Source organism: Balaenoptera acutorostrata, chromosome X (assembly GCF_949987535.1).
Source record: "Balaenoptera acutorostrata chromosome X, mBalAcu1.1, whole genome shotgun sequence".
Lineage (NCBI taxonomy): Eukaryota > Metazoa > Chordata > Mammalia > Artiodactyla > Balaenopteridae > Balaenoptera > Balaenoptera acutorostrata.
Genome location: NC_080085.1, coordinates 12134537 through 12148515, shown reverse-complemented (window position 1 = coordinate 12148515; position 13979 = coordinate 12134537). Strand labels below are relative to the sequence as shown.

At 37.4% G+C, this 13979-nt stretch overlaps 1 protein-coding gene across 4 annotated transcripts in view; it reads right to left on the bottom strand.

The window, feature by feature from the left end:
• Window positions 1-13979, bottom strand: part of MOSPD2 (motile sperm domain containing 2) — a 69258-nt gene that overhangs the window by 51956 nt on the left and 3323 nt on the right. For 2 of the 4 annotated variants that reach the window (XM_057538453.1, XM_057538452.1), the window contains exons 3-4: window positions 2606-2761; window positions 603-689 (exon numbers count right to left, since the gene is read on the bottom strand). In XM_057538453.1, coding sequence (XP_057394436.1) covers window positions 603-689; window positions 2606-2761 — 243 coding nt within the window. Of the gene's footprint in view, window positions 1-602; window positions 690-2605; window positions 2762-5683; window positions 5870-6474; window positions 6564-13979 lie in introns of those variants that run through there. The other 2 variants (XM_057538454.1, XM_057538455.1) reach the window with 2 other exon arrangements.

Below are 13979 nucleotides of genomic sequence, written 5' to 3'. Positions count from 1 at the left end.
CGGTGCTATTCAGTCCCTTACCCCTCTGCGTGGGGACCTGGAAGACCCCCTGCGGTGGCTGGACCATCACAAGAGTACTGTTACAACAGGAGCCGACCACGGGCCACACACAGGGTGCGCAAGGTGGGCACGACCGTGCAGGAAACTGCCTTGGCAGGACATCTGCTCAGGATGGGGCTCTGACACTCCTGCTGAGTCCCAGCATTGGTACAAACCAAGTTATTCCTGTATCCCCTTTGCCCAAAATCCGGCTTGGTCCATTTAGCCACCCTTAGTGACTATCAAAAAGATTTTCCATAAAGATACTGGGTTGAATTTTAACATCAGTAAATTAGAAAGAAGATAATGACTCTGAGTTACATCATTTTGGCTGTGTAATGGGATGTGGCATTTGCCTTTACAGCCTACTTTATTATGATGCAAATGGTACATTCAACTACTAAGTATCTGACTAAGTATTGGTCCAGCTGGCCCTAACAATCCCTATTGTAGGAAACCTGACGTGTGGTACATACGTAGAAAGCTCTGCCTATTGTTAATTCAGTTGAGATGGATGGCTACATCTCAAAATCCTGAAAAGCCAGTACATACATTATACTTACACAACTTGTTGCCTTCTTTGTCATAACCGTGGAGATAAATACCACCAATTTCCAATAACCACCTGGGAATGGAGGCTTCAGTCAGGTCTAAAAAGTGATAAAGTTTGATGAGTAATTGTAACTTAGAGGCCTTTTAAAAAGAAAACTTACAACATAAAGGTTACTGTTAATATAGTAGCTCTGATATAAAAAAAGATAAACTTATTAAAAAAAGAAAAAGCTTATGCAAACATCTGGAAAGAACCTCGGACGATAAAAAATGGTGTTTCTTACTAAGTAGAAAAAAAACTACATAAAGACACAGATGACAGAAATGGGAAAAATCCATTTCCTTTTACATGTAGACACATCTTCATGTTCTAGCTGTATTTCACATAATGACTTGCAAACAAATATTATCACGATTGGACAATTTCAAAAGAACATGGCAGTAAATATCCACATTATAGCCTCAGAAGTGGTATAAGAAATCAAAGTTTGATAACCAGTAGAGTCTAATACATTTATAATCTTGGGGCAGGTGGGAAATACTTCAAGAAAAATGCTAGATCCTTCAGCAGGAGGTCCACTCTCTAGTGAGGCCGAGAAGCAACACAGCAAGGCAGCAAATGTCAAGGCTTTTGTGTCATTCATCAGTACTTCTCCGAGAACTCTCAAAGATTTCTTTATCTTTCCCCACCCACCTTTCATCATCTCTCTGCTGTCTGCTACTAGAAACTAGCAATTCTATGTAAGAGAAAACAATTGTTGAGTTTAAAGGTTTATTCTGTACTTAAATGATTTAGAAACATCAGGTTTACATTTCTTTGCTTGACTAATAAATGCTTCACTGTTGAAATTACCTACAGTTTTTATATTTCCAATCAAATTATTTTTTAAATACTCTCCTTCTGATAGATTCCTTCTCCAAGTAGGATGACTGGGGAGAGTATCTGCTCTGGATTTATTTGTTGACTATTTTGTATTAAGTCTCCAGACTCAGTCACTCCAGAGTTTATAATCCTCAAGGTCAGGAAATCCTTCTTTATACCTCATCGAAACTAGTAGTTGTGTCAGTTTCTTCCTGTTAAATTTTTTAGGAGGAGAGAGATAATGGGTAACCTTTCCTGAAAAGAGTTCTCCATTTACTTGAACACTATTATAAAATCCCCTCTAATATTTAAAACTCCTTTTTTGGGGAGGTGGGGAATTTCAATCTAGAATTGGGCCTTGAAATCAAGAAGTTAAGAGGAGGCTGCTATAGGCATCCTTGGGGATAAGCTTGCTTTTTGGGGACTCCCATTCGTCTAGTAATTCCACATGGAGCACCTATTAGCACAAGGAATTCTGGGAATAGAGACAGACACCAGGCAACAACTGAGAAAAACAGGCAAATGGTATCCCCTTATTTCTAGGCCTAGTAGTGAAGATGCTGTCTTGGTTTTTTTTTTTTTAATTTATTTTTTGGCTGTGTTGGGTCTTCGTTTCTGTGCAAGGGCTTTCTCTAGTTGCGGTGAGCGGGGGCCACTCTTCATCGCGGTGCGCGGGCCTCTCACTGTCGCGGCCTCTCTTGTTGCGGAGCACGGGCTCCAGACACGCAGGCTCAGTAGGTATGGCGCACGGGCTTAGTTGCTCCGCGGCATGTGGGATCTTCCCAGACCAGGGCTCGAACCCGTGTCCCCTGCATTGGCAGGCAGACTCTCAACCACTGCGCCACCAGGGAAGCCCTGTCTTGGTATTTTAATGGTTCTAAACCAAACAGACACAGAATAGGAGACTCCGCTGTGAGTGAAGAATCTGACTGTGACTCTGCTCCCTTGGTGATCTGATTTCCTTATGAATAATCCTATTTTAAGATTTATTCATGAGATGTTCCTTTCAAATGTTACTGGGTCTTTATAAAACATTATATTCTGATATTTATGATGACTGCCAAGAATATCTGCAAATACGCTATAAGTGTAAAACAGTAACATTTATGCAGGGGATATAGTATACAGTCAAGGTTAAATTGAACAGCTTACCATTGACAGACATTTCTTTCCTCCACTGAAAACTCTCATCAAGCATCTTCAATGTTTCGTCTACAACATTATGCCTCCAACATAAGTAACTCTCAACCCAGTTATCATCTTGCTGTAGTCTTTCAACATCACGTGGATCATACTTATCTGACTTATCTAGGGCAAAAACAGTAATAAATATCCAAGTCAGATAAATTCAGCAGTGAATGATAATCAACACTAATACCAAAGGAGAAGAAAGACCTGGAAGATAAAGCGAAGCTACTTGAAGATAGACACAGGGATGCAGTTCAGAGGAAAACGCAATTTAAAGGATTGATGGAATTTCTAAGTGTAACTAGAAAAAAGTTATCTAAAAATTGCAGCTTTATTTTAAGACAAGCCACCACAGATTTAAAAAATAAGACCATAGTAAAATATTTTGCATAACCCTCTAAAACCATAAACCAACATCTGGGAAGATCGATTATGTCATCTGAACTTAAAATACTCACCCTAGTCAATGAAAAATGAACTTTTATGTATAAAGAAAGAACTAGGTTGTACTTAAAAAGACATGTGTTTGCCAAGTGTCTTTTTTGAAAATGAACTAAATACAAAATGGAAAACTATGTATGTAGCAGTCAACGTTTCCCATAATTCACTGGAATAATTATTTCCAATAATTTCTCATTATCCACCTACACACATGCTGTGTTCTCACCAACCTCTACATACCTCTATATCCTCCTTCTACGCCCCGCTCTATCTTTCTGTAACTGAATTTTCCTTGTCTCCTCACAACCACCTTTGCACATCCAAATTCTACCGTTCTGCAAGACTCCTTTCAAATGCTTCCTCTTCCATAAAAATTTTCCCTGGGCCTAGAAGTAATTCCTTCCCTCCTGTGAATAGCTACACGACCTAAACTACGCACTTAGCACCCTTGAATCAGAGTTACTCGTGTTTATGCCGTATCTTCCCATATAGAGATCGTAACAGCACAGTCTATATACATCCTAAGAAGCCCCCAGAGCAGATTACATAGTGCCAATGAAAAGGCCTTCAGGAAACATTTGTTGATTGAATCTATTTTTTATTTTCTCTGTCAAGTGGTACCCTCCCAGGGACCCAAGGAAGAAACTTCAGAAAATTGCCTGGCTCCTTCATCTCTTTTTTTTTTTTTTGCCCCTAGTTAGTTGCCAAATTGTATAGATTCTCTCTCCTCTCCAGTAGTTCTGAGCTATTTCAGGCCCTCAGCGATAATAGCTGAAAGGGCGGGGAAATATAAAGAGCATCCATGGAATTATCTTCTTTGAGTCCCAATTTCCTTATCTTTAAACTGTTTTAGATACTCACAGGGTTGTGTGAGGATCAGAGAAAAATGTATATATGAAAGTACTTGAAAGTTTCAAGCACTATAAAATATAAGATGAGGCCATAAATCATGTATCTGTAGAGTGTTACCTTGGATATGGCTTTCAATATCTGGGCTCTATTTTTCTAATCTTCACAATGAGTGGTTCTGTTGTAGGTAAACCTTGGAAAATGGTATTTTAGCTCTGTCTATTCAAAAGTTCATCAGTATTCAAAGGACAACTTTTCTTTAATTATGATTTATAAACACGAGTTGAGATACAAAAGAATTTATATACTGTTTAGCAGTAAAAAGGACCCTGGGAGCACCTGCCCCTAAAGTCAGATCATCCAGTTTGGCCACTGGACAGCTCTCTCCACTGGACCAATATAGTGTTTTCCTTGAAATTACTGTCTGACTTCAAGAAAATTTCTCCCAAATACCCTAGTCTGAATAACCATAGTTTACTTAACAGTTGTTCTTTCAAATAAAAACGGTGGTCCATGAAAAATGTGACTAATTTAGCTAGCAACTCAAATACGCATAAGTATTTAATGTGTACTTCCTGATTTTGTTACCCAGAACATTTAAAGTCCATGTACTCAAGGGTCAAGATTTAATAAAATTTACTGCTTCATCGGGGGCTTTCTAAAATAAAACTGACTTAAAAAAAAAGTTTTAACTGAGAGTGCCAAGGAGGCAGCAGTTTTGCCCACCGTTGCTTCCGTGTAATCAGAGCAAACGAAAAAGGGAAAAAAGCTTCTTAGTATCACTGTGAAAACAGCTTTGACCTCATGGGCTCCTGAAGAGTCCTGGGCATCTCCAAGGGTCCGCAGACTACCACTTCCCCAGGACAACACGTGGCAAGTGGTGAAAACTCAAAAAATATTAGCCATAAGAAGAATCAAACATTATTGTTGTTATTATCATTATTCCTACCACTGCTGATATTACCACTACGGATACCATAAACAACACAGTGCCCATTACCAAGAAATGTAAAGCTTATTGCTCTTGGATAGCTTTTAGGGATGCAGATCTTTGAAATTAGAAATCTCCATTTAGATTAAAATGATTAATTATTGTTATTAATAGGACATGTACTTACATATGAGACACCTGTTGTTAAACATTTACCCCTAGAGACAGGTAGAGATGGAAGCAGCTAGAAAAGACAGAGCAAGAGAGGACTGGGGAGGAGGTCACGTAGGAGTGGAGGGAGAGAGGCTGGAGAAAAGTAGGGGCAGAAGAGGACAGAGAAGAGGGCTGAGGGGAGGAGAGGGAGAGACAGAAGGACACACAGGGAGAAACAGAGAGAAAACTGAGCATTCAAGGTAAGGAAAACTTGGCCTGGGACCACAAGGCCAAGTGTAATAATAACTGCTTATGACAACACAATTTGCTGCTTTCAAACACAGCTCCCAGACAACTGAACTGAGGGGAAGCAAACTACACAGCCCAAAACATACCTCTTTGGCATACTGATTATTTTAGGCTGATATTTTTAACAAACAGCACATACAGGAGTCTTTAAAGTGAGTAAAAGTCACCCTTTTATAAGAAACATTTACATGTATAAGGGAAGTCTCCATTTGTAAGTGCCTCCCTTTCTGTAACAGGAAGAGGAGAATGATTGGAAATCTCCAGAAATTCTTATCAATGGGAAAGGCAAGGACATAAATCTGCACAACCATACCCTTGTTTACTGAGCTTTTCTTGGTCACCTCTAATAACCGACTCACCACCCTAGCATCTTCTGTCTTTAGCTGGAGATGGTATTGAAGGTGGTGGCTTGGGCCACTTCGGAGAGTTACTCAGTTCTCCTGGGTCTCTCCCACGTATACAGTGGATACACATGTTATTAAACTTTTGTTTTTCTCCGGTTCATCTGTCTTGTATCAATTTAATTATTAGGCCAGTCAAAGAACCTAGAAGGGTAAAAGGAAAATGTTTTCCCCTCCACAGAACCCTCAAGTGTTAGGGAGTTTTCTGAAAACCAGTCCTTCAGTAAATCCAGATGTTACAGGAAGAAGCTAAAGATGTACACTCGAAAGGTATCTGAAGATATCAAAACACACATGTGCGCACACCCCTCCCCCCCACCTAAGACACATCACTTTGAAATACTTTACCTCTCAGTGATTAAAGCAGAGATGAGGAAGAGATCTGCCTTACACACAGATATATATGTGTATAGTCTCATAATACCTTGTCCTTATTACTTTCACCTTGCTGAGGACCAGGGAAAACTTCATCACAAACCAACGTTAATCTCAAGTGGCGGACTTTTAAGCCTCATCCTTACATTTGTTCAAAATAGCTCAAAGCTCATTTTTGGCCACTCCTCTGTTAAGAAACCTCAGTGAACTATCACCACACCTATATGGTTCACTGTCTCTTTCTACTATTTATTTCTTCTTCCATAAATTTTGCTCTGTAAATTGGTCTTATATTTATACAGTGTATCCCCACCAAAGTGGAAAGTTCCTAATTTTGCAGAGGAAGAACTAGATAAATGGCAATGGTAACTCACCTCTGGGTTAGACAGGACTAAATGTTCCAGGGTAAAGATGACCTCTCAGCTTTTTGTTTCTTCCGCTCTTCCCTGCGTGTGCATGCTCACCTCCTTCACGCTCTCTCTCACATACACAATTTTAAGTGTTGCAGGATAAACAGAATACAGTGCTTATAAAACAGAGAATTCCATTATTAACTTTTCTTTTTCTCTCTTGTACTTGTTGGCTGGTGAAATTACCAACCAGCCAGAAACTGTGTTTTAAGGTTAACAGGTGTGAAAAAAATTCATAGCCAGATTCAGGATATGGGGCAGAGTGATGAAATCAGAAGGCCCCTGCTACTACTATGTACAGGGAGACTGAGCAAGTCACTCTGCGCTTGATTTTCTTCTCTGTAAAATGGAGATAAGGTCTGCCTATCCACAGTCTAATGAAGATCAAGGGCACTTTGAAAATTTTAAACACAATACCAATGAATTTTCATTAACATAAGGTAGAATGCTCCCTATGAACAGAAGATTAAATTCTAATTGACCTATTAGTCGGTTGAGAAAATCTTGAAAGTATATTATAGTTATTATAAATGTGCCTAGAATTCATATAAAAAGGTTGAAAAAATACAAAAGTATTCTGACAATGAAAACCAGAAAACAGTTATGAACTGGGTGGCATACTGTTCAAAAGCAGCAAATATACAGCTATCAAACATCAACAGTAGTTTAAAACCTCTTAGCATCTGTTATTTCTCCAAGGACTCTGAGCACTGATGCACTTAAAGTCCTGGTGGGACCCGGGAAGAGCATTTGTACTGGATGGACCACTTCTATTGGCTGGACCATGTAAATGTCAACAATGGGTGTGATCAGGCTGAAATAACGAAATATTCCCTTTAGGGCATCCTCTGCTGGTTGGCCACAACCTACCCTGCATCTCCTCTTTCCTGTGAAGCTAGCTGGTGAGAGACTGAGAGGCAGGTGATCATCTACGATGGGATTAAGCCATTGGCCTATAGCGGCGATTCTCAAACTTTAGCACCTCTCAGAGTCAGCAGGAAGGCTTGTTAAACGGGGATAACTGGGCCCCACCTCTCGAGTGTCTAATTCATGGGTGGGATCCCAGAATCTGCACTTACAGCAAATTCCTACAGGATGCTGCTGCTGCCCAAGGGACCACACTTTGAGAACTACGGGTCTATCACAGGGGTTGGCAAAATTGTTTGGTAAAGGGCCAGATGGTAAACATCTAAGTATCTTAGACTTTGAAGCCACATATGGCCTCTGCTGCCGATTCTTCCTTTTTTTTTTTTTAGCAACACTTTAAAAATACAAAAAAATATTCTTACCTCAAGGGCTATTAAACAACAACAACGACAACAGGACTTTGCTGACCTCTGGTCTGTTGTAGAGAGGGGAGGTGCTTTGTGCTTCAGCTCCTATCCTTGAAGAGCTGAATTCATATGCTGGATATGTACGAGATATTATATCTTGAATGACTTATCTCCCTTTTTATCTATTGTTTTCAATATTCTTTAATAATACTTTATAATTTTCTCCATAAAAGAAAAAAAGTTGTGTATTTCTTCTATCAGATTATTAAGCAGTCTAGAGATTTTTGTGTTGCTACCATGAGCCAATAATGACAAGACTGGCAAACGTTATACCTCTTATATTCCTTGCCATATTGATAACTAGGTTATTTTATATCCAGTAGAATTACAGAAATAATATTGTAGATCACTGTCTTTTTCCTGACACTCTGGGAATCATTTTGAAGGTTCATAATTAACCATGACCTTTGCTGTAGAATTTTAGAAGGCACGCTTCAGAGCTAAGAAAGTTTATCTTGTTTGGTAAAAGTTTTGTTTGTTTTTCATAAAGGTGAATTATAGCCAGTGTGGTTTCTGTCTTTACTGAAATAAACATTTTCCCTCATTTAATTTGGTTACTGCAAATATGTTTGTATTTGCTTAAACAAATATAGAAAAAAGAAACAGAAAACAAATATGGCTAGCTAAAGAAGGAAGAGGAAGAGGGAGTGGAGAGGCATACGAAATGTAAGACACTTTGCAATGTGTACCTTTTTATAGTTTTGGTTGTGAACTGTGCCCGTTCAAAAACTTCACTGAGAAGCATTTTGTTAACGTGGTAAATTCCTCTGCTGCATTTTCTGATTATGAATTATCTTTGCATTCCTGGGGCTAACAAAAGACCTTGGGCCTTATGTGTATGTGTGTGCCTTTGTGATGGTGGGGTGGGAAGAGTGGTAGAGGTCTGTGACTACCAATTCAATTTCTTTAATAGTCATTGATGTATTTAGGTTTTTTACTTCTCGTTGAGACAATTTTAGATGATTTTTCTTTTCTCCATAAAGTTTTCCACTTAATCTAAGTTTTCTAACTTACTGTGATAAAGCTGGTCATTGAATTCTTATGATTTTTTAAATCTCTACCACATCTATAATTCTATCTGCTTTTTGTTCCTAGTGTTCTCCCTGTCTTCTTAATCAGTCATCCTAGGTTTGTTTATTTTATTAGTCCTTTCAAAAGGCCAACTTAGGTTTATTATACCTACTATCTTTCTTTCCTATACCATGAATATCTGCTCTTTTTTCCTTCTACTTTCTCTGAATTTACTCGTGTTCATTTTTTAGCTCCTTGAATTGAATCTTTAGCTGATTTTTATTGGGCCTTGTTTTCTAATAAATGAAAGTGAGACCACAGATATTCTCTTGTTCAGCTTTTAAGTATTTTGTAATTTCCATTGTGATATCCTCTTTACCCTACGAGTTATTTAGCAGAAGTAAGAATTACACACATTGCTGGAAAGTTGTTAACCCATGGGTTATTTAGAGGTGTTATTTTAGTTTCCTAACATTTGATTTCTTTTTAAGTACCTTACCTCTCATTTAGTTGCTTAATGGGGTGAGAATATGGTCTGTATGATCTAGCTGCTTTGGAATTTCTGAGACTTCCTTTATGACTTAATATGTGGTGAATGTTTGCAAAAGTTCCAAGAGCACAAATATATATTCTACCCACATAAAGTTACAACATCATATTATACTCTCTATTAGCAGAGGCTTGATATTTTTAGACATGTATTAAGGACAAAAATTGATAAACTCTTAACACATCTTTTCCTCTTCTTGTGATCATGAGAACTTTAAAAGGTTGACCTGGAGAATGTTGGAGTAGAATTTAAGGAAATCCAAGCGCGCGCGTGCGTGCGTGCGTGTGTGTGTGTGTGTGTCTGTCTACCTATCTTCTAAAGGCCTCCTCTCTTGGGGATAATACATAATTCATTAGTTATGAGGACTAATTTATTATCACCCACCATATGTTAGCTCAAAAGAGAGCTAGGAATTGCAGATGCAAAGATGAATAAAGCCTGAGCTGACCCCTTGGATGGTTCATAATCTAGAGAGTTTACGTAAAATGTCCAGGAGTGTAGTTCCACTTTGTTTTTCTTAACATTTTTATTGGAATATAATTGCTTTACAATGGTGTGTTAGTTTCTGCTTTATAACAAAGTCAATCAGCTATACTAGTTCCACTTTAAATGCCATTTTCCTTACACCCTTCCTTTCCAGAGAGGGCAGTTGATAAGAACAATCCCGTTTTTATGTCCTTTTACGTACAGAGCTTCCTTCTATTCACTGATCTTCCTGTCCTTGAAATTCTCCTCTCAGAGATCATCTATGATACTACCACTTCCTAGTTCTTCTACTTCTCTAACTACTTTGTCTCCCTCAGCCTAATAAGATGAAGGCATTCTGCAAGGTTAACTGCATAATTTAAAGAAAACAGAGAAAATAAAGACATTTTCAAAATTAAGTTTACCACCAAGACCTCACCAAGGGAAAATCTAAAGGTTATACTTAAGATGAAACAATAATGCTACCAGATAAAAGATCTGAAACTTAAGGAATGATAGATAAAGATATTGGCAAATACATGGTATGTAAGCAACCACTGATATATAGAACAACAAAAATCAATTGGAGGAGGGGTGATTTATGGGAAACCAGGTTAGAACTCCACAATGACCATACCTTTTAGGAGTAGAAAAGAGGAAACACTGCTAACTCATTTTATGAAGGTTGCATAATTTTGATGTCAAAGTCACACAAGAAAAGTGTAAGAAAAGAAATTTACAGGCCAATTTTTCAATTCAGATGCAACACGCCCAAACAAAATATCAGCTAACCGACTACAGCAATATATTTTAAAAACCTGATTAATATAATTTACCATATTAACAGATTAAAAGCAAAAAACCAAGTGAACATTTATTTCATCAGATACAATGTGTTCAATAGATGAAGAAAATGCATTTAGTAAAATTCAACCCTCAACTGTGATGGGAACAAAACAACAAACAAAACCCCAAAACTAGCAAAGCAGGAACAGAAGGAAACTTCTTCATTTTGATAAAAGATATCTACAGAGATCGTGTTCGGGGGTATCTCTCTAAGACCGGGAATAAGACAAGTAGGCTTTTATCAATGCTTCAATTCAACAGTGTTCTAAATGTTCCAGTGAGTATAAAACAGAAGCACTTAAAGCTCTAAAAATTGCAAAGTTAGAAAGAAAACTATCATTATTTCAAGGTGATATTTTTGTCTACATAGAAATACAACTTATCTAGAGATAACTTATTGAAATTAATAAGAGTTAGTAAGGTTGAGTCCAATATTAATGTAAAAAAAGTCAAATGTACTTTCTATAAACCAGCAACAATCATTTAGAAAATAAATTCTGAAGAGATACTGTTTAAACCACCACAAAAATAAAACATATAAAGTATCTGGAAACAAACTGAACAAAAATGGGTTAACCTTTATGGAGAAAATTATAAATCTTTCAAGAAGGAAGAGTTCAGCAGATGGGTATACCAGGTTCTTAGAAAATTTAACCATGATGATGTCAAGTCCCCCAAAACTGATCTTCTGATTTCACATGATTCCACTCAAAATCCCAAAAGAGGTTTTGTTTTGTTTTTTTGGGTTTTTTTGCAAAAACATGATAAACTGATTCTAAAATTTATATGGAGGAACAAAGGGCCAAGAAGAGCCTGAAGAAGTGATTTTCATAAGCAGAAACCAAATGGCCCATAAAGATATGGAGAGATGCTCAAACACACTGGTACTTAAAGAAATGCAAATTAAAACCACAATGAGATATCCCAACACCCCCATCAGATGGGCAAAAATTTAAAAAACCACTAACAATGCCAGATTTCAGGGTGTAGAAAAACAAGGACACTCAAAAAGTGCTGGTTAAAATGAAAACAGATGCAATCAGTTTGGAAACTAGTTTGGCATTATCTAGTAAAGTGGACCGTGTGCCTATTCTACCACCCACCCGTTTCACTGTTGGCTACAAACTAGAGCAGCAGTTCTCAAACTTCTTGGTCTCCAGACCCCTTTTACACTCTTAAAAATAACTGAGGGCTCTAAAGAGTTTGTTTGTTTATATGGGTTATATTTACTGGTAGTTACTATATTAGGTATTATAACAGAAAAAATTTAAATATAAGGACACACGAGCACACATTCTGTCATCTGTCAGAGCAATATCATCACATGCCATGTAACCTCTGGGAAACGCCACTGTATGCTTGTGAGAGAATGCCAGTGAAAAAGGAAAATGATGTCTCACTGTTATTATGAAAATAGTTTTGGAGTCTCAAGCCCCTTGAAATGGGCTCAAGGAACTATAATTCCTAGACCAACTTTGACAGCCACTGCCCTAGAGAAAGTCTAGGCACCAGGTATATCTAAGAATGTTTATAGCAGCATTGTACATAATAGTAAAATCTACAAAGAACCCCAAATCCATCAACTGGTATTTTCATTCTGTGAGCTACAACACAGCTATAAAAAGGAATCAACTACAGTATGAATGACTCGAGCAACAGAAGAAGCAAGTCATGGAAAAAAAAATATTCAGCTTTTATTGATATTTCAAGTTCAAAAAAGAGGTAAACTTAATAGAGTACTGGTGAGGAGTACGTCACAGGTGGTAAAGCTAATGAAAAGCAAGAGAATGAGTAACGGCAAATGTAGGATAAGCAGCTGCCTTGTGAATATCCGGGTTGAGGATACCCACAAAGTTCTTTTTCTTTTGTTGAATAGTGAGTACAAGGGTGTTTATTTCATTCATGTTTTATACATTTTGTACATAAAAGATATTTCAAAATTAAAAATAAGAGGCCAAGACAAAACAAAAAGACTAGAAAAAGTTATTGGACGAGAGACAATTATTAAACTTAACAGCAATGGGAGAAACCACAAAGGAATGGATAAGTTTGAATACATTCAAAAAAGGAAAAAAGTCAAAGTGACATAAACAAGAAAAGCCCAAAGCAATTTTAAAAGCCATACTAAAGAAAAAAAAATTTTAAACTACAAATGGATGTAAACATATGAAAAGAAGTTTATTCTCATTAGTAATCAAATGCAAACAAAGAGGCATGAGTTAAATGATCCTAAGGCTGTGCTGAGACTAACACTTTCATATGTGCTGGTGGGAATGAATCGTGGTGCAACTTGTATGGAGGAGAATTAAGCATACATATGAAGTATCTTAAAATATTCACACTCTTCAAACCAACAATTCTACTTCTACACATGACTCTTAAGGAAAAAATCTGAACTACTGTGCAAAATATTGTATTAACAAAAAACTGGAAAGAATCTAAATGTCCAAAAGGGACTACTTCAGATAAAACATAAGAAAATTCTCTTTTATTTATAAAACTGAATATTAAGTAGTAATGTAAAACATGGCTTACTTCGTAATATGGGGAAATAAGATCATGTCAATAAAAAAAATGCAACACAGAAAAACTACATACAGAATGACCTTTTAACTATTTTTTTTAATGTATAGAAAAAAAAGCCAGAAAAAAATGCACCCACTGTTAGAAGAGCTATCTCTGGATGATAAGCTTATGGGAGATTCTCCAGACTGTTTCTGGTATCACCCAAATTTATTTAAATGAATTCATATACTTACAGAGTCAGAAAACAAACCTAAAATTACAAAACCCACAAACCTCTCAGTTGCTCTTAAACCTCAATAAAGAACAAATGCATCGCTTTGGTGGCCAAGGCTCTCTACACTATATTCCCACTGTTTTTAGGCAGGTGTGCTTACCCTCCTTAAGGCTCATCAAAGCGGACTTTCTAGGGCTTCCCGAACAAGCCCCACACCTTCTCACTTAAGCATCTCAGCTTGGACTATTTGAGCCACCTGGATCACATTCTCTACCTAGCCGAATTCTAGCATCTTCCAAAGTTCTTGCGAAACACCACCTTTTCTAAGAAGTTTTTTCTAACTCGGTGCTAACCCAGTCACCCCCACTAGATATGATTTTTTCCTGCTCTTTGACTTGTACAGAAATGATTTTAGCACTCATTCCTCTTGATAGAGCTGTTTTAATGACTCTACTAGATTGCAGTAGTTCAGGAAGGGGCTCTATCCTTCTTCGGCTCTTTCTCTAATATTGACACAGCTTCC